This window comes from Lissotriton vulgaris, chromosome 8 (assembly GCF_964263255.1).
Source record: "Lissotriton vulgaris chromosome 8, aLisVul1.2, whole genome shotgun sequence".
NCBI classification, from domain to species: domain Eukaryota; kingdom Metazoa; phylum Chordata; class Amphibia; order Caudata; family Salamandridae; genus Lissotriton; species Lissotriton vulgaris.
Genome location: NC_141696.1, coordinates 1,481,804,922 through 1,481,828,582, shown reverse-complemented (window position 1 = coordinate 1,481,828,582; position 23,661 = coordinate 1,481,804,922). Strand labels below are relative to the sequence as shown.

General features: G+C 44.4%; 1 protein-coding gene across 2 annotated transcripts in view; it reads left to right on the top strand.

Annotated features, from left to right (window-relative positions):
- The window catches only part of ILDR2 (immunoglobulin like domain containing receptor 2), a 707,528-nt gene extending 684,310 nt beyond the window's left edge, over positions 1-23,218 (top strand). Inside the window, exons 9-11 of one of the 2 annotated variants that reach the window (XM_086935538.1) lie at positions 13,317-13,938; positions 22,884-22,939; positions 23,061-23,218. In XM_086935538.1, coding sequence (XP_086791664.1) covers positions 13,317-13,938; positions 22,884-22,939; positions 23,061-23,091 — 709 coding nt within the window. In that variant the 3' untranslated portion in view covers positions 23,092-23,218. Of the gene's footprint in view, positions 1-13,316; positions 13,939-15,522; positions 17,121-22,883; positions 22,940-23,060 lie in introns of those variants that run through there. The other variant, XM_086935539.1, reaches the window with a different exon arrangement.
- The last annotated feature ends 443 nt before the right edge of the window (positions 23,219-23,661 follow it).

The following is a 23,661-nucleotide window of genomic DNA, read 5'->3' as shown; positions in this document are numbered from 1 at the left end:
GTGCGGGCTGACCCTGATTATAAATGCACCTGCCTCACTATCAGCTATGGTCATTGGTTCCAGTGAGCAGCTTAATGGATGTTTAAAAACAATGGCTATCCCACCACCTCTACCAGAGGTCCTATCCAACCTAACAATCATATACCCTGGGGGTAGGGCCTCAATAATTTCTGGCTCGGAATCAGAGTCCAGCCATGTCTCTGAGGAATAAAAGGTCAGGTTCTTTATCTGCGAGTAGATCAAAGATGTCCAGTTTATGTTTGCACATAGATCTGCAATCCAGCAGACCACAAGACAGCCCTGTTGCCCCTCACTTTATCTTACCTACAGCGCAGTAGCTAAACGGACAGTGATCACATCCCACATCCTGGTAGACCTTCATGCTGTGGCTGCACGCGCTAGATAACTTAGGGCAGAGTCCACTGAACTCGAGCAGTAATTTGGACAGGGGTTATGGCCCCGGTCCCCGAATGGCAGCGGACGGGCGCAGATGGGCTTGCCTTTGGCACGCTCGCCAGCGGCACGCCAGCTGCGCGCGTCCGCTGTGCGGCCGCTCACGCATGTACCCTTTATCCTCTGCTGCAACGACTAGAGCGCTGACCGCCACCGGTGCCTGAGCTCTCCCTTCCTCGCCCTCCGCTCAACGGTGCTATTCGCCGCGTCGGACCGAGGTGGGAAGGAGGGCCAGTCGCGCAAAGCCCCCCGAAGCATCCTGTCAGCCCCACCCTCCCACTGGCAAGCTTCTGGCCCCAGGTACGTTGTGGCCACAGAATTTAAAACACAAGTAAGTGAATTAAAAGCACATTGCAATGTTTGAAAATTAATTTAAAAAACACAAGTCTGAGGGTTTCAATAGCAGCAGTAGCTTGTGGGCTCTACCACCGCCCACTTACCACACGCGACCGCTCTCCCCAGCTCCCTTTATCCTCTACTTCTGGCCCCAGGTACGTTGTGACCACAGAATTTAAAACACAAGTAGTCAAATTAAAAGCACGTTGCAATGTTTACAAGGAGCAAGTTCTAGAAGCATATGGGCAGTCCCAGATAGGTGCCTGGAGGTATTAAAATGGCCGAGACGAAAGTGTCAGTAATTGTCCAGTGCACTGTTCCTATAATTTTTCACCCTCAGAGGTGATTGTCCTGTATCTTTTGACTGTAAGAGATAATTCTATATCTGTAGGGAGCTCTTCCTCAGTGCAGAACATTTTCCCAAATGTGTACTCTCTCATTCAGTAGACTTAAGCCCTGGTTACGAGTGGATCTGAGATTTCTGGGATCAGAATTTCAAGTAGTGTGGTACAATAAAAACCTCACTCTTCATTATATTTAAAGGGGGAAAAGTGTATGATATTCACAGTAAAATGTGGATTTGGGAAAAGTAAGCACTAAAATCCACGTGATTCCTAGATCTTATAAATCCCAAACACCTTTGTTTCGGATTTTTATCGGGTGCTATAATTATTGCATGCAATTCAGGACACTCATAGTCAAACTATTGGAGTCTAGTTACATCAAGTGCACCTGATGCCTAATTCCACTCAGAACAACGTCAGAAGAGCTCCAGTTCTCCTTTTAGCAGCTTAAAAGAAAATATTATCAACTGAAGAAACTTTCGGCTCCAGCTTGATGTCGATTTTCTGGGTTACATGATCTCATAACTCCTACACAAAGTTTTGATTTCTCCCGGCCGGACCTTCTATCTCAGTCTCCGGTGCTTTTTGTCCCAATAAGAGGCTATGTTAGGCTATCAAGGTGTGGTGTTCCAGAAGAACATTAATTTGTAGGTCTACAGTTATCCTATAATGGTTATGTTATGTTATGTTAATTTCTATTCATATAGCGCCAAATCACCGACAGGTCTCTTAGCGCTTGCTTTGGGAACCCGTCCTGGCTTTCCCTGCAAGATAACCCCTACTGGGCATCCCCAAGGTGAAGACCAGGCATCCCATCGCGGTGGGGCCGTAGTGGAGATTAAGCAAGCTATTGCCCAGAGTTGCAGAGTGTGAACCCATGATTCGAGTAGGCACCGAGGCGAGAATTATCGAGTCCGTGGACATTTTTGAGCTCAAGACCCTGCCGCGTCAGGAATTGAACCCTGGTCCCGGGTCTGACCTCTGCATCAGGGTCTGACCAGTGAGCCACACTTCTCCAGGATCCTTTACAGGATGCACCCAGGTGGCATGCTTCATCATCAGGTCGTGGGCCACCCTAAGTCGGGTGTACAATACCCTATGACTCCAAAAGGGGCACTTTGTTGGAGATCATTTGAATTTTTTATGGGCAATGATCGAAAGACAAATGCTTTTAACACCATGGTTAGTGTTAGGATTGAAGATTTTGGATTGGGTGATATCTAGCTATTACCTAATTAATTATGTTGGACCTGGGGATGATTACGTCCCTGATTATGGACCGCTAGTCCACCTCTTTTCTTCTTTTTAATCTTACCATGGATGCAACTAGCTAGCAATTACATAGTCTCTGCTATTCATAGATAATTGCAGCTCTATATATCATCTAGTCTAAGAACTTTCACTCCTAATCCCTATCAAGTGGTTACATTTGCGATCTATGCTATCCTGATATATACCACATATATCATACCGCGCTGATGGGGTTTGATTCTGTTGAAACTAACACTGCACATTTTGTGAGGAAAAAGCCCAATTCCCCCAAAGTGATATACTCCATCCCTACAAAAAGCGATGCCTGTGACATATCAAAAATATATCCCTGGGTTCAATGGTGAACGGCCCAATATAGTGTCATCTGCTAGAATGGGTCAACTGGTTTGACAGAGGCAGACTTGGCCTGTGATAGCGAAGTAAACAACGCGATGCACAAACCAGAGCAATACTACAAGAATTGATAGCCATGAGCCACAAGCGTAGACTGCAAAGTACAGGAAATTAAAATAGCAATTAACCCTATTGTTTCACAAACCACATTACCAATAACAACAATGAACTTGCAGATTAAAAATGCTGTGATGGGAAAGTGCCCAGGTAATTGGGACAAGATGCTTTTCTGAACTTCATGCTGTGTAGTATGTGGAGCACATAGTAAATGCAGAGAAAGGGGAATAGGATAAGAGAGAAAACTGAGACACCAGATACAATCACTCTGCTGGTCACAGACGTCTGCAGGACGGGGTAAGTATCTAAAGGCAAATAGGAGATTTTAATAATCTACCATGAACATTCCGCACCTAGCATTAACAGTAAAAGATACACTTAAACATATCTCTTTGTAGCCCACTCTCTGTGCTCTTGATTTGAAGCTGACTTTGTGAAACTGAAACTATAGCGAGCTATAGGTGACTGCTGAGATCTTTATTAACCCTGTAGGCAAAAATCTACCCTCATTTTCTTACATATGTACTTTCTGATACTGTTTGGCTTGTTTTTTGCTTTTGTCTTTGATGCAACCAGAAAGTAATAAACATTCATTAGCATTCTTTGATTTGTTTTCGTAACGACACATATATTTCGCACTAAATGACACTTGTACCTTAAATAAACATAATGCACACATATCATAATCAAGGTGTTCGTTTAGATGTTAGATCCTTCTTGTTCTTTTACAAAAGAGTTCAAAATATTGCAGTAGTTCTAAAATCAAAAATAGTTTAAAGCTTGTTTTGTCCACTCAACTTGAGTTCCAAAATGCTTCTCTATAACTAAAATGTCTCTCAGCAAGCTCTCAAGAAGACAGAGTTCATCCAACATGAAGTACAGCGCTACAACGTAAGCGTCGTGGCTGCAGCCACATTGTAGCCCGAATGTCTAGCAAGGATGCTGTTAAGGACAAGGGGGTTATTTTGCAATTTTGTGAGAGCACAGATATTTCGGGGAAATGTATTCCTCTGTTGGACTGTATTGCGTAGTGAACCCTCCACAAGTGCAACGCCTTTTACAAGGATGCGCGACGCTTATGCGCATAGGCATCCCCTCCGCTCTTGGAATGTGTTCAGCACAGGTGGACGTGAAGTATGGCACCCCACGCCTGCAAAGCAGGTAGTGGTAAGACCATCCACTTAGTCTGCCCATGAGAGGATATTCAATACGTGAGGCAAGATTTCTTGATTCAGAGTACTGTGCTGTTTGAGTAGCCTCCTGATGGTTATGTTTGTGGGACATCTTTTCCTCCTTTTCTTGGTTCAGAGTACTATAATGTTTGAGTAGCCTCCCGATGGTTATGTTTGTGGGACATCTTTTCCTCCTTTTCTTGGTTCAGAGTACTATAATGTTTGATTTACCTCTTGATGGTCATGTTTGTGGGACATCTTTTCCTCCTTTTCTTGGTTCAGAGTACTATAATGTTTGAGTAGCCTCCTGATGGTTATGTTTGTGGGACATCTTTTCCTCCTTTTCTTGGTTCAGAGTACTATAATGTTTGAGTAGCCTCCCGATGGTTATGTTTTTGGGACATCTTTTCCTTTTTTTCTTGGTTCAGACTGCTATGATGTTTTAGTAACCTCTTGATGGTTATGTTTGTGGGAAACCTTGTCCTCCTGTTCTTGATTTAGAGTACTGTGCTGTTTGAGTTACCTCTTGATGGGTATGTTTGTGAGATATCTTTTCCTCCTTTTCTTGGTTCGGAGTACTATAATGTTTAAGTTACCTCTTAATGGTCATGTTTGTGGGACATCTTTTCCTCCTTTTCTTGGTTCAGAGTACTATAATGTTTGAGTAGTCTCCTGTTGGTTATGTTTGTGGGCCATCTTTTCCTGCTTTTCTTGTTTTAGAGTACTGTGCTGTTTGAGTAGCCTCCCGATGGTTATGTTTTTGGGACATCTTTTCCTTTTTTTCTTGGCTCAGAGTACTATGATGTTTGAGTAACCTCCTGTTGGTGTTGTCTGTGGGACAACTTGTCCTTTTCTTGTTTCAGAGTACTGTGCTGGTTGAGTTACCTCTTGATGGTTATGTTTGTGGGACATCTTTTCTTTTTTTCTTGGTTCAGATTACTATAATGTTTGAGTAGCCTCCCGATGGTTATGTTTTTGGGACATCTTTTCCTTATTTTCTTGGTTCAGAGTACTATGATGTTTTGGTAACCTCTTGATGGCTATGTTTGTGGGACATCTTGTCCTCCTGTTCTTGATTAAGAGTACTGTGCTGTTTGAGTTACCTCTTGATGGTTATGTTTGTGGGCCATCGTGTCCTCCTTTTCTTGATTCAGAGTACTGTTATGTTTTAGTTACCTCTTGATGGTTATGTTTGTGGGACATCTTTTCCTCCTATTCTTGGTTCGGAGCACTATGATGTTTGAGTAACCTCCTGATGGTTTTGTTTGTGGGATAACTTGTCCTTTTATTTATTCAGAGTGCTGTGATGTTTGAGTTACCTCTTGATGGTTATGCTTGTGGGACATTTTATCCTCCTTTTCTTGATTCAGAGTTCTGTGATGTTTGAGTTACTTTTTGATGGTTATGTTTGTGGGACATCTTGTCCGACATTTCTTGATTCTGAGTACTCAGCTGTATGAGTTGCTTGATGTTTATGTTTGTGGGACATGGTTTTCTACTTTTGGGGTACACTCTATGGAAATGGAACAACCTGAGTACCCAGTTACCTTCATAAAGTGTTGCTACTTTGCATGCTGTACAAATTTTAAAAAGTCTAAAAGATACCAACTTTTTTATGGCAGAGATACCCGCCACCCCCTCTCGACGCAATCCCCAAGGATGGGAAACTGGAAACTGTTTTGAACTTTTGGAAGGCGGGAGGGAGTGACCCTCCCGGCCGTATTTATTAAAATATGAAACAAAATTAAAACATTAAAATAACAGTTTCATATTATGTACAATTTCATTTCCACATTACGATGTTTGGCTAACCTTAACAGATCTCTAATACAAAGGTTCTCCTAGCCGAACTAACATCCTACAAAACATTTGACTTGAAATTGTACATCCTAACGTTAAGGGCCAACGGCAAGGTCGTAACCGGTGTCAGATCCCTAAACCAGAAAATACCCCCCTCACTTGTGAGGGGGGGCGACCGCACAGAGGCGTACCTCAAGTGCATCTACCAATTTCCCTTTGACTTGACGGGGGCCCCAATGGACTCGACGCCATTTAACGGTCGTCCGAGGACTCGTGTGAGGTGTCTAAAAGGTAGCGTAAACCCCCTCCCGAACCCCACACAACTTACCCATCTGCCGTCGCAGATGTCCTGGCCCCGGGAAATTCCCCAGGAGGGCCCGTAGCGCCTCCTATCCAGGAAGGGGCCTTGACCGCCTTTCCTTTCCTTCCGGCGGCCCATCCTTAGAAGGGACCGCCTCCCCGTTGAGGGGCCAATGGCCACCTCCCCCGAGCGCTCCCATCCGTAATGGGTGACGCCCCCCCATAGGGATCTTCCAATTACTGCTCACCGATCATGACCTTACCGCCCGACCAAAATAAATACGACAATTTAACTAAAATCACTCAATTACAAAAACAACCATAACTATTTCACGTATGATTACTGATCAATACTAGTGCAGAATTACTTTATTTGAAAAAACATACTGTAGATGACCATTCTTTATTGCATACTCAAAATAACACGACAATCATCACAACCTGCAAGAAATAGAGTTAACACATCAAAACTTTATTCAAAACAACTGGCTGTCCTCAGGGGCTGGTGGGTGGGTCAAAATTGGCTCTTCGTTCCGTCTCGAGCTCACGTGCAGCGGGGAGGTGCAGCTTCAGAGCATAGGAACAAGAGGATGCTTTCTTGGCTTGTTGCTCCTTTTATCCGTCTTCGGGCGGGCGTAAACCCGCCTCCGCCTGCCCCCCGGGGGCGTGGCCGGCGGCGTCAGCGTCTAGGACAACCCCCTACAGGGCGGGAAAAGGCGCGCCCCGGCTACGCCGCTTCGGGCATACCAGCCGGGACTCGCCCCCCGCCCAAGATGGCCTCCCGGGGGGATCGGGGTACTCCACCATACGTTCGGGGGGACCGAGTGGTCGCCCCTTTCCATATGGCAGAGATACCCGCCACCCCCTCTCGACGCAATCCCCAAGGATGGGAAACTGGAAACTGTTTTGAACTTTTGGAAGGCGGGAGGGAGTGACCCTCCCGGCCGTATTTATTAAAATATGAAACAAAATTAAAACATTAAAATAACAGTTTCATATTATGTACAATTTCATTTCCACATTACGATGTTTGGCTAACCTTAACAGATCTCTAATACAAAGGTTCTCCTAGCCGAACTAACATCCTACAAAACATTTGACTTGAAATTGTACATCCTAAAGTTAAGGGCCAACGGCAAGGTCGTAACCGGTGTCAGATCCCTAAACCAGAAAATACCCCCCTCACTTGTGAGGGGGGGCGACCGCACAGAGGCGTACCTCAAGTGCATCTACCAATTTCCCTTTGACTTGACGGGGGCCCCAATGGACTCGACGCCATTTAACGGTCGTCCGAGGACTCGTGTGAGGTGTCTAAAAGGTAGCGTAAACCCCCTCCTGAACCCCACACAACTTACCCATCTGCCGTCGCAGATGTCCTGGCCCCGGGAAATTCCCCAGGAGGGCCCGTAGCCCCTCCTATCCAGGAAGGGGCCTTGACCGCCTTTCCTTTCCTTCCGGCGGCCCATCCTTAGAAGGGACCGCCTCCCAGTTGAGGGGCCAATGGCCACCTCCCCCGAGCGCTCCCATCCGTAATGGGTGACGCCCCCCCATAGGGATCTTCCAATTACTGCTCACCGATCATGACCTTACCGCCACAGGCCGGATAGTTGACCGGCTATCCGGACCCCCCACAAAACTCCTACCTAAAGGTCATGTTTTAAACTCTTCAGCCAAGCAATGAGGTCTCCTATGAGTAACTCATTCCCCACCCGGGACAAATGGACCCCATCTCCCAAATACATACTGTCCCCCTTGATACAACCATGCGGGATAGAATGCAGTGCACTTGAACGAAACAATCTACCCAACTTGTTATTTACCTTCTTCACTGAGTGGTTCAGAGCAGAAACCGAAATCGCCCCCAGCCACATTTTACGCGGAATCATATGGGACCATGCAATGGTGCACCCTGGAACTCTTCTCGCCAACCAACTTACAGTGGAAAGCATTGCCTCGAGAAGCAGTCGTCTACCAGTGGTCACCAAATCATTACCCCCAAGATGGACTATGATTATAGACGGCGGTGACCTTGTCCGCCCTAACAAACCCTCGAAAAAGGATTGAAACTGGTCAATACAGAGCCCGCCCCTTCCGTAGAAGGTTACCCTGTACCCGTATTCCCCAGCCATGTGAATCATGTCACCTGCCTTGAATACGTCTGCGGCACGTCCCACGTATGAGTGGCCCACGACCCACACCTCTCTTTCCGCAGCCGGTGATGTCTGACCGCTGGTTCCCAGGTGTCGGGTCGACTGCACAGTCCGCCCCGCCTCGTAAGGTTGCGCAACTGAAAACCAAACAAAAACAAGAAGCATGAGTACATCATTACAGCTTCACAACATGTGCAACCGCACATACCTTTTGTAACAGTTCGAGGACCAACGCCCCAAACGCTTTACTTTTTCAACACTCAGACCCCTGGCTGTAGCCTCAGTAGTAGCCCCTATCCGAAAGGAGTGGGTCCCGAACTCGCCGGGGTTCAAGCCCGCGGCCGAAATTGACATCGCCAGCACCCGCCGGAACTGAAACCTCGTCAGTGGGGTGGCGTCAGCGTGTCTCAACAAGGTCCCCCCCCATGATGCCACCCTCTGCGCTAAATATTCCTCTACGCAAACAACAGGGCACATGGAAGACCCGGGAAACCTCTGAATGATTATGCAGTCCCCAATCGCACCCTGATCGGTTTTTGACCTGAAAAACGAGACAGTCATCGTCTCGACCATGACCCGGATGTGCTCCCGGCACAGTCCCCCCATCGTATCCCGCTTGTTCTTTGCCACTAGTTCGCTTACCCGCATAGCCCCATGGAATGCTAGCGCAAATGCGGCTCGGAATAACACAGTTTCATACTGGGATGAACATGTTGCAGGGAGTACGGAGAATAACAGGGCCAACCTATCCAGACCTATCGGGTGCCTCTCATCCACTCTGCGACCCTCCAGGCGTTGCCACCCACGTAGCGCTTTCTGCACCACGAAAGACGCTGTCGGGTCCTGAATCCCATGAGCCTTTGCCATAAAGGAAATGGCGGCCCGATGCCTCTGGGCCGTAGCTACTGATTTGCCTGCCTGATGTAAAGACAGCAAGAATTTTACGACAAGCTCTTCCTGTCCCCAAAGCTCCCCCCTAGCAGAACCCAAAAAGGACCAATAGGAACGGAACGCCCCTTCATATGCCTTCCTTGTCCTGGGTGCTAAACTCTCTCCCACGAGGTTTTGTAGTTCGGGGCACCGAGAGACCAGAGAGCTTCGGGAAAGGGTGCCGCCACCGGGTCCGCTGTGGGCAGAAAACCCCAGAAGGCCTGCATACGGAAACGAGAAAGTGCATCAGCCGCTTGGTTCAGTACCCCCGGGACATGTCTTGCCCTAAAGAGCACATTCAACTGCATACATAATAACACAATTTCTTTGAGCAGTCTCAGAACCCATTTGCAACGTGCTGCCTGACTATTGATACACTCAACCACAGTCATGTTATCAGACCAGAACACCACAGAGTGATCCCGGAACCCCTCCGGCCACGTTTTCAAGGCCACCAGAATAGGGAAGAGTTCGAGAAAAGCAATGTTACTCGTCAGCCCGCACTCGTGCCACCATGACGGCCATTTTTGAGCCGACCATTGTGTCCCGAATATGGCCCCAAAACCTATACTCCCCGCCGAATCTGTCCAAAGCCCCAGCTCCTCGGAGGACACCGCTGGTTTGTTCCAGACAATTCGACCATTGAAATCCGCCAGAAATGCCAACCAAATGCGCATGTCCTGGCGAACCTCTGCCGAGAGCCTCGTGCGGTGATGTCCTTCCTTCAGGCCGACCATGGCTTGTGCAATCGAGCGGGAAAAGGGGCGGGCCATTGGCATCACTCTCAGGGCAAAATTCAACTGACCCACCACTTGTTGCAATTGATGCAGGTTTACTTTCGTCGCACGAATACATGTTTCAAGGGATGTCCCAAATTTTAACACTTTTTCCCTGGGTAATCTAAAACAACCTTCTACTGAGTCGAGCTCGATCCCCAGGAACTCGAGCAAAGTTGAGGGACCCACAGTCTTACCTGGCGCCAATGGCACACCAAATTGATTCATTAAGACACGAAATTCATGTAAGGCCTTACCACATTCAGGATCCCCGGCTGCCCCCAAAAAGAGAAAGTCATCGAGATAATGCATAACATGCCGAAAACCCGTTTTCCTTGTAAATACCCATTGCAGAAAACAACTGAATTTCTCAAAATAGGCACAAGATATAGAGCACCCCAATGGCATACATCTATCCATGTAATAGCGACCCTGAAACATAAAACCAAGGAGACGCTGATCGTCTGGGTGTACCGGGAGCAACCGGAACGCTGACTCAATGTCCGATTTTGCCATCAGCGCCCCGGGCCCCAGGCGATTCAACATGGCGACGGCCTCATCAAAAGATGCGTACCGCACCGAACACACTTCCGGGTCTATCGCATCGTTCACGGAAAGACCACGTGGGGCTGACAAGTTATGTATTAGCCGAAACTCACCCGGGTCCTTCTTGGGGACCACCCCTAGAGGGGAACAAACAAAGTTAGCAACCGGTGGCAAATCAAATGGACCGGCAACACGACCTCGAGTTACCTCCTTCCCAATCTTTACCTGAACCACCGCCGAATACTGCAAGGCCGACAATTGGTTCTTACAGTTTGCTACACCCTGAAAATCCCCCACTGGGATGCGGAAACCATATGAAAACCCGTCCCGCAACACCCCAGCGGAAGCATGATCCGGGTATTCGTTGAGCCAAGGAATCATTGCCATGGTATCAATCGGAGTAGGTAAAGGCGCCCCTCGGACTATTTCAGACCTGTTTGGCGCTTCCCTTACCACCGTTATCGCCCGTTTTGGCTCTGCACATGGACTCAGGATGGGATGACTGCCCACACCCCCGCATTCATGTCTGAACTTGCATGACCCCTGGGGCCTCGTACATTTTCCCCTGTTGAAATTCCAACAAATCCCCTTTTTACCAGTGTTGCCACTCGACTTCGAGTGGTGTTCGTTACCTGCACCTGTCCGAAAGGGTGTCCCAGAGGGTTGGTGGGAAGATTCACCCCCATTACTCCCTGACAATGGCACTTTTAACATTCCTGAACTCTCCATTTTCTGCCACGAGACAGAGTCGAAACAATCCCATGTTAGAACTGGGTTGTGCTCTTTAGCCTTTCTAAAAAGATTGTCATAACAGAACCACTGATTGCCCCCGTACGTCAGGGAATACTCCATGATACGTGACTGATAAATAGGCAACTCGGTCAACAACTCGGGCCTGCGCTCACCCATGATGGAGGTAAAAATGCCCCACGCTCTGCCCCAAGTACCTATGTTTTCGTCAACCTTAAAGGCGGCCATTTTCGCGCGCCAAACACTCGGATGCATGAGCTCCTTTTGGCTCTTCACATGCTCTATCTCGTAATGGTCGGTAAGCAATGAAAACATGTTTACATACTTATCCGCCCAAATCATTTCCTTAATTTCCAGTGGAACATGCTGGGCAATCTTCTCCCTTCGAGAAGGTACAGACCCCTCCCCCGCAATCGGCAATGGCCGCTTACCTGAAGTAGATCCCGCACTTGCCGCCGAACTTGGGCCTGCTGCACTTTCAGCCGCCGGAACCTGTGGGGGAACAAAAGATGGTGCCTTCGCAGCCTCTCTGGATTCCCGCAGCTGTCTCATTACTGCCCGGGCGTCGTCAGCCGTGGCGCCCTTACTATCTTTCCCCAACCACGCTGCCAATTGCGCCGCCAACTCGGGAGGCATATCTTCCCCGTTCCCGGGGGTGACCACCACGGGGATCGGATGCCCCTCCTTCGGAACCAAGGTTGGCTCCTCACGTGGAGTATCGGGAACCGGGGTTTCCCCCCCAAGTGCCCCCCTTTTTGACCTCTTGCCTCTCCCGCTAGGGACTACTCCCGGCAAAGCTGGTCCGATGACTCGCTTCGGTCCTCCCTCCCCGTCTTTAGCCGCCATCTGCTTCTTCAAATCGGCTACCTCCTTTATGAGCATGCGTAGCATCTGATCGGTACCGACCCGCTTTCCGACCTTCTTGCCCGGCATTCTCAAGCGAAGATATCTGTAAGACAAAGAGAAAGATTACAACGCTCAAAATTGGCTCTTCGTTCCGTCTCGAGCTCACGTGCAGCGGGGAGGTGCAGCTTCAGAGCATAGGAACAAGAGGATGCTTTCTTGGCTTGTTGCTCCTTTTATCCGTCTTCGGGCGGGCGTAAACCCGCCTCCGCCTGCCCCCGGGGGCGTGGCCGGCGGCGTCAGCGTCTAGGACAACCCCCTACAGGGCGGGAAAAGGCGCGCCCCGGCTACGCCGCTTCGGGCATACCAGCCGGGACTCGCCCCCCGCCCAAGATGGCCTCCCGGGGGGATCGGGGTACTCCACCATACGTTCGGGGGGACCGAGTGGTCGCCCCTTTCCATTCGCAGCACCAAGAAATGCTAAACTGCGGCATTAAGTGCCATACTAAACACAATTATTATTATAAATGCATGACTTCCATCCCCTACTCAAGTGTGTTAACCTAAATCTCTGTTCATTAACTGATGACATTGCAGTAAGAAAGTATTTGTGAACGGGGGAGTATTTGCAGTAAGCCACAGACCTTAGGAATGGTCTAACAGAATGGTCATTTCTTCTCCTCGAGGGTAAAGCTGAAGGCTGGTATGTCCTATCATAATCTCTGGCATATTGCAATTTTTTCAGGACCCTGAATTAAGATAACCTACTTTAACCTATGGTAGGGGTGAGCAGCTGGCTCCATGGTACAGGATACCAACCTGATGAAGAAATAGTTTAGGCACAAGGCCCACACATGAGGATCTGCAATCTCTCTGGTGAAGCATTAGAGAAGCTGTCTCCCTTAACTCCTCAATGTGTTCTGAAATACAATCTTATTGAATTGAAAAATAATTGAAATCAATTACTAAATGAAACATTTGTATAGCACCACATGTCTTACCAAGACATTAGACTATTCTTATTTTACACACTTAAGTCAGGTGAAAGATTACACGTAACTTGATAATTAACTGATGCACTGTTGGGTCTTCAGCAAAAATGTATCCACTTTCTATATCCAAGCAATAACATATTTCACTGTTTATTTCTATTTGCACTCTTCTATATTTTCTAAATCATGGTTTCTTTCATAGTCATCAGAGGCCAACTTCAGAGCTCCTGGAAAGAAAAGCATTTGCAATGGGTGTTCAAGCTGTGTCCACAGACGAACTAGCCGCATTCGCAGATTCGTATAGACAGAAAGGCCGCAGGTCGGACAGCCGAGGCCCATCACGAATTGAGAAGACCGACTTGCGAGGACGGTCACAGTACCAAGACACCTCTTTGGAAGGATACTACAATAAGCGCAGCCGCTGCAGAGAAGTGTTCTCGGACTCAGAGAGGGGCTGGTCATTCAGCCCATCGAGAATGAGAGTTCCAGAGGATAAGCACATTCCAAAGCGGGTCAGTCGGATGGGGCAAAGCTATGATGATGGGTACCTAAGCAGTGTCCTCGAAAGGAAGTCAAAGGGTTTGGAGGACAGCTGCGGCAGTGCAACGCCATCCAAACTGAGCCTGCGGCAGGGCGGAACCAGATTCAGCCGGTCCCCAACGTGCAAAGGAGGGGATGAGAAGGAGCAGCAGGGGAATGAAGAAGACCCCTTACCACCTTATAGTGAAAGAGAGCACAGCAGAGGTTCTGGGTATCGTTCCAGAGAGCATGGCTACCACGGCTCCTCGGAGAAGAGGAAAAAGAAGGAACCGTCTATTAAAACAGTAGGTATAGTAGTATTCACTGTCTAAAAAAGCTAGAAACCAGGGAAGGAAATGAGGGCCATTATCTCTTGGAGTCTGAGACGGATTATTACCTCATTTTATATTTGTAGGATGAGGTCTTGTCATTTTGTGATCATCCCCTGTCTGTGTTTTTGAAACCTTGAAAATTGAAGCTTTTTCAACTTAAATTTGTCTATATAAGTGTACATATTTATACATGACTAAGCATTTTTATATATTAGCATGTATAGGTATACATGAACATTTAGCTGGCTCACATAGCAACAGGGACATCAGTATGAATTAAAAGAGAGATAGGTAGATGGATCAGTGGTAGGTGAGTACGTCGACAGATCCGTGAGTCTGAGCGTTATTCGATGACAATCTTAGAAAATGCTCTAAATTATCTCTCAAATACCTGTTCTGATATACATCTAACTCTGTTATTGATTACTGTGATATGCGTCAATGGCTAATAGTACCACATTCAAAGTACGGAAACTACTTGGGACTGGAGATACTCACTTGGTTGGCGAGAGATACGATCTTTGGCCATATCGTGCCGACATATTTCTGTTTCTCTGCCCAAAAAAAGACATGAAAGGATCAGGTCACAGCATGAAAAGCCACATTTGCTTATATTGACATCTCCCAGACTGTGATGGTAAGTTTTGTGGCCACAACCACTTCCAGACCAGGTTACTGTTGCCTTTAATTCCTTTCTTCCTGATTTGTATTGGCCACATCTAAGACATCCATAAGTGGAAATTGTGGCATTCATACCAGGGATCGGCACTGGAAAAAAAGGGGACCTATATTTCTTGCTCTGAAAATCAGGGTGGGAAGCCTTGTGTCAAGTTTGCACCTTGTTGGCTCCATTAAGAATACTCGAAACTGTTACTACATGCAGAGATCAATTCTGGTCTCCTCAGTCAGTCACTCATCTCCATCAAATCAGCCCTCTCCCTAGAGTTGTTCTGAGGCTCTCTGCACATCCCTAGAAGAGTGGTGACCAATGTATGCATTATTGTGGACCCTCCCCTCAAAATATTCATCTTTGATCTTCTCCGCCCTCTAAGCTTCCCATCATCCTAATAGTGCCATCCTCTTCCAGAGTCCTATTAAACTTCAACGACACATGTACACTGTGCGACTGAAAAAGCCTATTTCAGGCTAAACCGTACAGGATACGTCAACCACAATCACTTACTGACCCATTCGAGGCATTGACAGAACGCAAGGATTGTTCTGCAAAAGAATACCAAATGTTCTCCTCACCACTGAACCCTCTGTTTCATCTTCTTGTTGAAGAGCTTCAGTCACTGGCATGGTATTGCTTTGACTCCCACTTTCCATTTGGTCATCCCTTTGCTTTACACAGCCAGTAACCCTCTCAGCCTCCAGGGTAATGCTTGAGTTAGTCACAGTGAAGTAATGTTTTGGGGAAAAGGGTATGGCAGTGAGCACTGTGGGAGGAAAAGGCAGTGGGTGGGGCAGTTATAGCTACATTTTCTATAAAATTGAAAACTCTGTCCTTTTATTGCTGTACATTCATGGTTGTGTGTTTGTTTATTGTCTTCACAGGGTGATTTACCAAACAGGATGTCTCTCGTGGTCTGACACCGTTAAGACATTAGGAAGGGTCTGAGTGGAGAGGCCCCTGAGGCTGTAGCCCCATGTGTACCAGACAGTGTCACCATGAGTTTCTGAAGATCATTCCATCTCCCGTGACAAGAAAAAATGTCACCTGTCCCACGTCTTCAAGAGACTGGACAGCCACAGTAGAGGAAAGCATCTCAGTTCAGGAGGCCTTCTGCTGTGGCTTTACTCTCTGGACAGGAGGGGATGTCAGGGCGGAGGCAATTGCACGATACAAGGGAAAGAATCAGAGAATAACATATTTTCCAGACATTGCAACCTTGGGGCAGGGAGCATTCTAGAGAAGTTGGAATTTTAGGCGGAAAGTCTTTCCCCGGAGTTTTGATTTCAGGATAATTCCTGAGTGGGGCGACCATCTTGAAAGAGAGGGTCTTCTGCATATAGGCAGTCCCACTGTGAAGGCTTGAAGGCCATCAAAAGGCATTGAAATTACAGATGCATTCTGCAGCGAATTTATTCTTAAGGTTATAGGCATTCCTCTTTCATACATGCACAGGGCAGTATACATTCAGCAAATGTTGCAGTTTTTAAGAGCGCAGCTGCCTTAGGCCACACCCGATCTTAAGGCGGTCTGTTGACAGAGGGCCTGCCTCAACTGATGCAATACGTTGCCTTGGTCTCAACATTGTCACCCATTGTTAAAATATGTTTGTGTCAATAATATGCACCATTTTCTGTAGTGTCTGGTGTTTCTCAGTGTCTGTCAACCATGTGCCACACAGTTTGAAGGGGTACTGTGAATCTTAAGACTTTCTAGCCTGGATAGTTGCCATGCCTTACAGCCAGACATACATCTTCAGCACTGAACCGGAACGGTCTGTCTAAATCACATACTCTAACTTTCACCCATGTCTTTGGTGCCCAACACCATAAGACTCTGGTCCCTGCTGTTCACACGCAGTGCTGTGCCCGCAACCTGTGAAGGCCCTGCACAAGCCCTCACTCAAAAGAGAGGAGATCATATTGCCATCTGTGTTTTTTTGCGCAAGCCTCCGCCTGACTCACGTAAAGAAGAGATGTACTTGGCCGGTACTTTCAAGAACTCTGCGTTCAGTGCATGCACACCACCTCCAACATCCGGAATCCAGAAAGGTCCGGTATGGTTAACACTTGCTGATGGATAAACACCCCATGCTTTGGAACCATTTCACTACTGACTTTAGGCAAAAGACTCCAGACTTCCCTGAAGAGATTAGCAGAAAGACTACTGGCCAACTGTCTTTCCAACAAAGCCGTCTCTTGCAGTTCCTAGGCCATCTGACTCACCATTGTGTTCTCATTTCTTTTTCCATCTCTCTGCATCTGTCTTCTTGTTTCAGTTTGTAACTCCCTTCTTCATCATATCACTTAAACCAGAGCCAGAAAAAAGTGATCCATACATGCACACCTGCACATGACATTAACAACACTTTTGAGGGGGCTTCACAGAAAATTAAGTGCCTGGGTGAATTAATGGAAAAATCTCTGGAGACTTAACCAAAACTACCAGACTCCCAATTTGTTCAATTACTTTCCAACTCATGTAAGGTAAATACAAATAAGAGAAAAAAATACAGTTCTTTTAATATTTATTAAAAAATTGTTAGAACATTTGACAACTTATACTGTATACATTTGAAACTCCAGGACACTCTGAGATACTCATGTTATATCACTTTAATCTTTTTTTTAAAGTAATGATAGCACATTTAGTTGATACACAAATTATTCTCTCCTTTCTTTTTTATCTGAAATAAATCTATGTAATGAGGATTTCCTGTAAATCTGGCAAGGACTTCAGTTTTGCAGGCTAGGGGGAAATAAAATAAGAGATCAGAACTTGATACAATGTTTTGGTAGAGAATGAACAGAATTCCTTGTGTTATAAGTAGAACAGCCTCTAGGGTTAACACAGCTTGATGGGCACAGTGCGTATGATTGGACCTCTTAGCTCTTCTAAGCGCTTATGGTCTGGCTCATCAGGTGCAGCTAGATTTAGCAAGGTAATATATTTATTTGAGGTATATCTAAAATAGTCATTACAACTACATTCATACTAATAAGATTTGAAATTAACACTTTTCCTGGCATGGGATGCATGATTTCTTGAACACTTTGAAAGACATATCGGCAACATAGATTAACGTCTGAGATTATTCCATTGTATATTCTTATATGCAAATTGAAAGTCATGAACATCACATATCTACTGTATAGTAATCACTAAATATTAGAACACATTTTAAGCACAGAAAACAGTATGACATGCAAATCAGTCAGTAGACAGTGTAAGTCTGTTAATTCTTTAGTTAAGAACCATGAACTAAAATTGACTAAAGTACAATTAAAGTGATATTGAAAATTAAAGTATACAAGTTTATTGTGCTAACACAATATAAATTAAATTCGATCTCATAAATAGATGCATGTGGCTGGTCTCAAGCCTGAACACTGCTGCCTGGATCAAAGTAAGATTTCCCAGCGGTCCATGCAGAAATAAGGCATCACAGGAATTGAAAAGATAAACACGTTAGTGTGCTATATACAGAATTAAGAGTTAATGGCTGCAGTACCTTTGCCTTCTTAAGCACTAAATGTATTTACCTCTAAATAGTACCCCTAATAGTCATTTTGTATAAATTGATTGTCTGAGGCTATGATTCTGTAGAAATCCCAGTCTCTTCCAGGCTTTGAATGAATTATCTGAATTTGATTTGCCTGGTTACATGAAGAAGTAGAATACGGTATAATTTATCCTCAATAGAAAAGCTGCAATATAAGTATACACTAACACAGGACAAAAAGATAGCCATACTGAGCCGGGTATAACAGTCACAAATGAATTGTAATGGACTGCAAGGTAGATTTAATAAATTATTTAGGAACCAAATTTGACTGCTTTGGGCCTCAACTCTTCCTTAGGAATTGTAATATAAAACAAACTATCATGATCAATAAATATTGAGGGACTGTGTAGCTTATCGTATATTCTCATTTCAAATCAAATCTGTTTTTATCAAAAACAAAGCACCCATTCAACAAGAAAAAGGAACACAGAACTACTGATTTCAAAACAATTCAGTAAATTCCACTATGAAAGACAGATCATTATTAGTGCTGATCAATAAAAAATAATCAGGCTTGGTTTATACCATAATCTTAGCTGCACAGAACACAATTATTAACAACATAGTATAATATGCCTGATATATTCCATGCCATAGGATCACACAAAAAGTGGACAGTGTTTGAAATCTCAGTGAAACTAAATTCTCATACTCCCACTAAGTTAGTTAACAGTTTACTGTGGTTGCAAGGTAATGATCTTTTCAAACCCTGGCTTGATTTACAATAACCTACCATAATAAACTTGCCAATAAATATTTATCAACAAATTTACCTGCAACATTATACTAGTGTGGTAGATCACTGTAATTTCCTCCGCATGCTTTTGTAAATGTAAAAATGTAAATTGATACTTGTATAGCGCACTACTCTCCCGCAAGGGTCTCAAGGCGTTGTACAAATACAGCTGTGGAACCCATCCTGGCTTTCCCTGTGAGACATCCACTCCTGGGCACCCCCAAGGTGGAGGCCAGGCATCCTTAGCGTTGTGGGGGCCATTGTGGAGATTAAGCAAGCTATTGCCCAGAGTTGCAGAGTGGGACTCCATGATTGGAATAGGCACCAAAGCGAGAATTATCAGGTCCGTGGAATTTTGAGCCCAAGACACACCAAGACAGGGAATTGAACCCTGGTCCCGGGCTAGACCTCTGCATCAGGGTCTGCCGCTCTAATCATTGAGCCACACATCTTTGTGAGCTGAGATGATCAATCATTTCAACTACAAAGGAAGGAATGATCTTACGTTTACATATGTCAGTAACTAAAATATTTGCTGATCTTTTGAAAAGATTTAATATATAGTTATCTGGGCACCATTTTGACCTGGGTCTGTATAAATATTATTGAATATTATTAGGATTTCATTAGTATAAAAGGACAGTTGTTTAACTAGAAAAAGTACTGTAGAATGCAAAATACTGCAATAATCTTGAAAACACCCTTTCTGTGCTGCAGCTGATATAACGTAACAGTTCTGACTGGAATGGGTTGTCTCCTTTCACTGTTTTTGACCTAATCATCATGTGACTCTCCCCATAAGGTATCTTTGCTGTCCATCCTTTATAAATATAGTTTTAAAGGGTCCTTTCCAAGTCTTAACCCCAGTTTATTCTGACTGTATTTTTGTCTGTTTAGCATGTACTATTGTTTGTAATTTTGTGCTGTGTGCTGGTTTCCATCAGTCTTTCAGTCTATGATAACAACATCTCTTTCATAGTATTTTGATCAAATCTATTGTACAAAACAGTACATCCAGTCTTTCATCTGAACAGAAACTCCAAATCCTATTGCTGTCATCAGGCTTTTCAATATTAATAATAATAATAGTGTAGCTTGTAAAGCGCATAGCTACTTCGAACGAAGTGTCCAAGCGCTGCAGTCCAAGATCTCATGTGCTACCCACTCTTTGTAGTGGGACAATAAGGCCGGACAGTTTTTAAAGGACTCCCGTTACGTGAGCGTTATATTTAAGCATAATTTATTTAGGAGCACTTTTTCAAGACAAGTAATCAGCACTCAGAAATCCTACATACTATTTTCTCCATTCATTCATCATTTAACTAATTCAATAAATGGCTGTCATTGTGTAGCACATTACTCTTTCAAAGGAATACATTATTTAGTTATTTGATTTAGTAAGTTAATTTTATATTCATGTTCTATTAAAAGCAATCTTTAAAAAAAATCCTATCAAAATCTATATCATTTATTCATTTGCAATTTATAGTGTGTCTTGATTTTAGGCTACTTATATAAATATGAATTTATAATTTTATTGTGTGATCTTTCTTTGGTAAACTCCAATACTTTGAAAAGTTCTTCCTCATTTTAATTTGAAATTTACAGCCTGATTCATCAATGACCCGTTTTGCGAGTCTATAATAGCGATTCATAAGGAATCGCTATTACAGGCTCGCAAAACGGGATTCATGTAGGAATCGCAAAAAAAATGCGATTCCTACATATTCCTTATTTGCGATTAGCAAATTGCTAATCGCAAATAAGGAATAACTCCCCATTCATTCTTATGGGCCAAAAGGCCCATAGGAATGAATGGGGAGTATTCCTTATTTGCGATTAGCAATTTGCTAATCGCAAATAAGATAGCGATTTAAAGGGTGCCAGGGGTGTCCAAAGGACACCCTGTAGCACCCCTTAAATGCAAGTTTAAACACGTGTTGCGCACACACATGTCCAAAGGACATGTGTGTGTGCAACATGCAACTTAGAAAAATGCTTTTAAAAGCATTTTTCTAAGTTGTCGCTATTTACCACGAGGTTTGACCTCGCGGTAAATAGCGGGCCGAAATTGCGAATTCGCTATTTATAAATGGATGATGAATTGCATTTAAGGAATGTCAAATAGAGATTCCTTAAATGTAATTCCTCGCAAAATAGCGAAATCGCTATTACCGATTTTTGCATTTGGGATGATGAATCCCAAATGCAAAAATCGCACTCGCAAAGGGCCAGATTCTCAGAATCTGGCCCTTTGCGGGCGCAATTCAGCGTGATGAATCAGGCTGATAGTGTGCTAAATCAAGGGGATATAACAGATTTCTTAAATTTCTCATTATTTTGAAAAGTTAGATAAAACATTTCTTATTTTAAAAAGAGACAGATTTTGCCTGACTCAGGGCTTGCAGTTTAGTACCTATAAGCAAATAGATGACTGGACGTCCAAATAAGTCACAGGATAAGGCGTAAGGGTATGGTTATAAAACTACAGAGGGCTAGCTTACTTCATACTTATGCATGATATAAGGGGTAGGTGTGAGAACTTGAACTAGGTTTATTCAGATCTAAGCCAAAGCGGTGCAGGTTTAGGAGTTTCCTAAAGGATGGGAGTGGGGTGTGAGGTCTCATCCTCATGGGCAGAGAGTTCCTCAGGTCATGTGCCATGTCATGGCTTCAGCTGTTTTGAACGCCATGCTTTTTAGTTCAAGTGAGTCTGCTTTTTCTCCCGGAGAATGTAAGTAGGTTGGCCAGGTAAACTGAAATTTTCAGATGGAATGTTATGTAAGTAAAGCAACAAACTCTGCATTTGATCCCTTTTTTTAGAGGTGACTGGAGGGTGTTGTCCGATTCCCGTTTCGGTGTAAAATGAAGGACAGCTTTCAGGGGAGGGAGAGAGAAATGACAGACAGCTAGAGTAAGACTGCCAGAGTTGGAAACTGATATTATTAGAGAGAGTGCTGATATGAGTGTCAGCTTGATGATTTTCTTCAGGGGATTGTGATATAAAATGTATGATTAAGCAAATATGTTTCCATCCGGGTATCGAGGGAAGAAATTTTCAAGGATTAACCCAACTCACTTCTCAGACCTATCCTTATATTTTCAGTAGTGTTTTAGGGCATATTCTTATATTTCCACCAGTGTTTCAAGGACAAATGGTCTTTTTCAGCACAGAATATTTGTTTTGTTTTTATCCTTTTACACCATAATTGTCCCTAAAGCGCTTTCAATATTTTAGACAGCTTTTACTTTTAATAGCATTCTGCTAGTGGTCTCAGATTTACAGGAACACAGTGATTTTCTGTTTATTGTCCCTATTGTGAATGACATATAAATAAATGCCTTTGTTGCAATATAACCCTAAGAGTCTTATTTACAGTTTGGTGGATAGGAAACTATGTCGAAACGTGGTAAATATCCTTTCTGTTGTATCACACGTCCCATAGACTATATTGCACTTGTAATACGGCAGACAGGACATCAGGCATGTTGTGATGGAGCATTTTGCCTGCCAAATTCTAAATAAGACCCTAAATCTTGATGTTGCACATGAGTAACTCAATGTTGTTGACAAAACCTTACCACCACAAATTGCACACAACACTACTTATGCTATCTTTGGTAGGAAATTAGCAGATTACATAAGTGAGCAAGAATGGGAGGGCTGATATGAGGTTAGAAGTTATCCGAAGAATAGAACACACATGCGACTCACACAGTTAATTATACTCCAACCATTCAAGTCTCTCTAACTCATGCTACCAGGGGTGTATTGTGCAGTCTGTACTTCTGTCCCCACAGTCACATTTCACTCTCATAAATAAGACATGTACCTTTAATCTGGCTCTGTTGTGACTAATCTAAAATTTGATCTTTTTCAGTCTCTTCGATGATTCTTACCTTCCTGACATTTCTTTTTCTGCTTCTATCCTTACGCTTGCCAGTCTACCACCACTTCAGGCTGCGATGCTGAACCTCAGCCCTATGCATGCAAAACTGTGTAAGAGAAACAGAGAACTTTGATTGTTCTTGCAAGTTTGGTTGCAGTTCCACCAGCTGTGACGACTGCGACACCTCTAAGTTTCCACTTGCATTCACACTCTTTCTCTCTTTGCTTTCAGAACTGTGATTGGCTCGGGAGTAAGGCCGTGAATTGAAAATTACTTTTTCCCAGAACACGGATCATTGTTCATTATATCGGGAAATGTGAACAGGTGTTTTCGTTCTGGTCCTCGATGTCATGTTGAGCTGTGTTCCCGAAACAAACAAAAAACCCGTTGCTGTGATTTTTCCACACAAAAAATGCGTCTTGAGAAAATATTCTGGAACTCCCTCTCAATTGGCATTTTGCTGTAATAGAGGATACAAAATCCGCTCACGAGAAATTTATTTTTGTGAAATATTTAAAGGGCTCAGTCTTTGAATTTTTTTATTTCCTGTAGACACAAAATGGCGGAGGCAAACTCAACAAGGGCTCGAATTCCAATTTGGGCATGGATGCCTATTTTTTTTTTAATAAGCTGCCCTCATCCATGAATCATCTCTGACAATCTCGTAGAGCATTATCGCTGTGGACATTATATTGCTGGTTTAGAAGCACACAGACAAACATATTCAATATTTAACCCACAATATCTGACATCTGAATTTATTTATGGCTAACGTTGCCAATGAGTTCCAATAAAACCTAAAAAGAAATACCTACCTGACTTAGAAGCACCT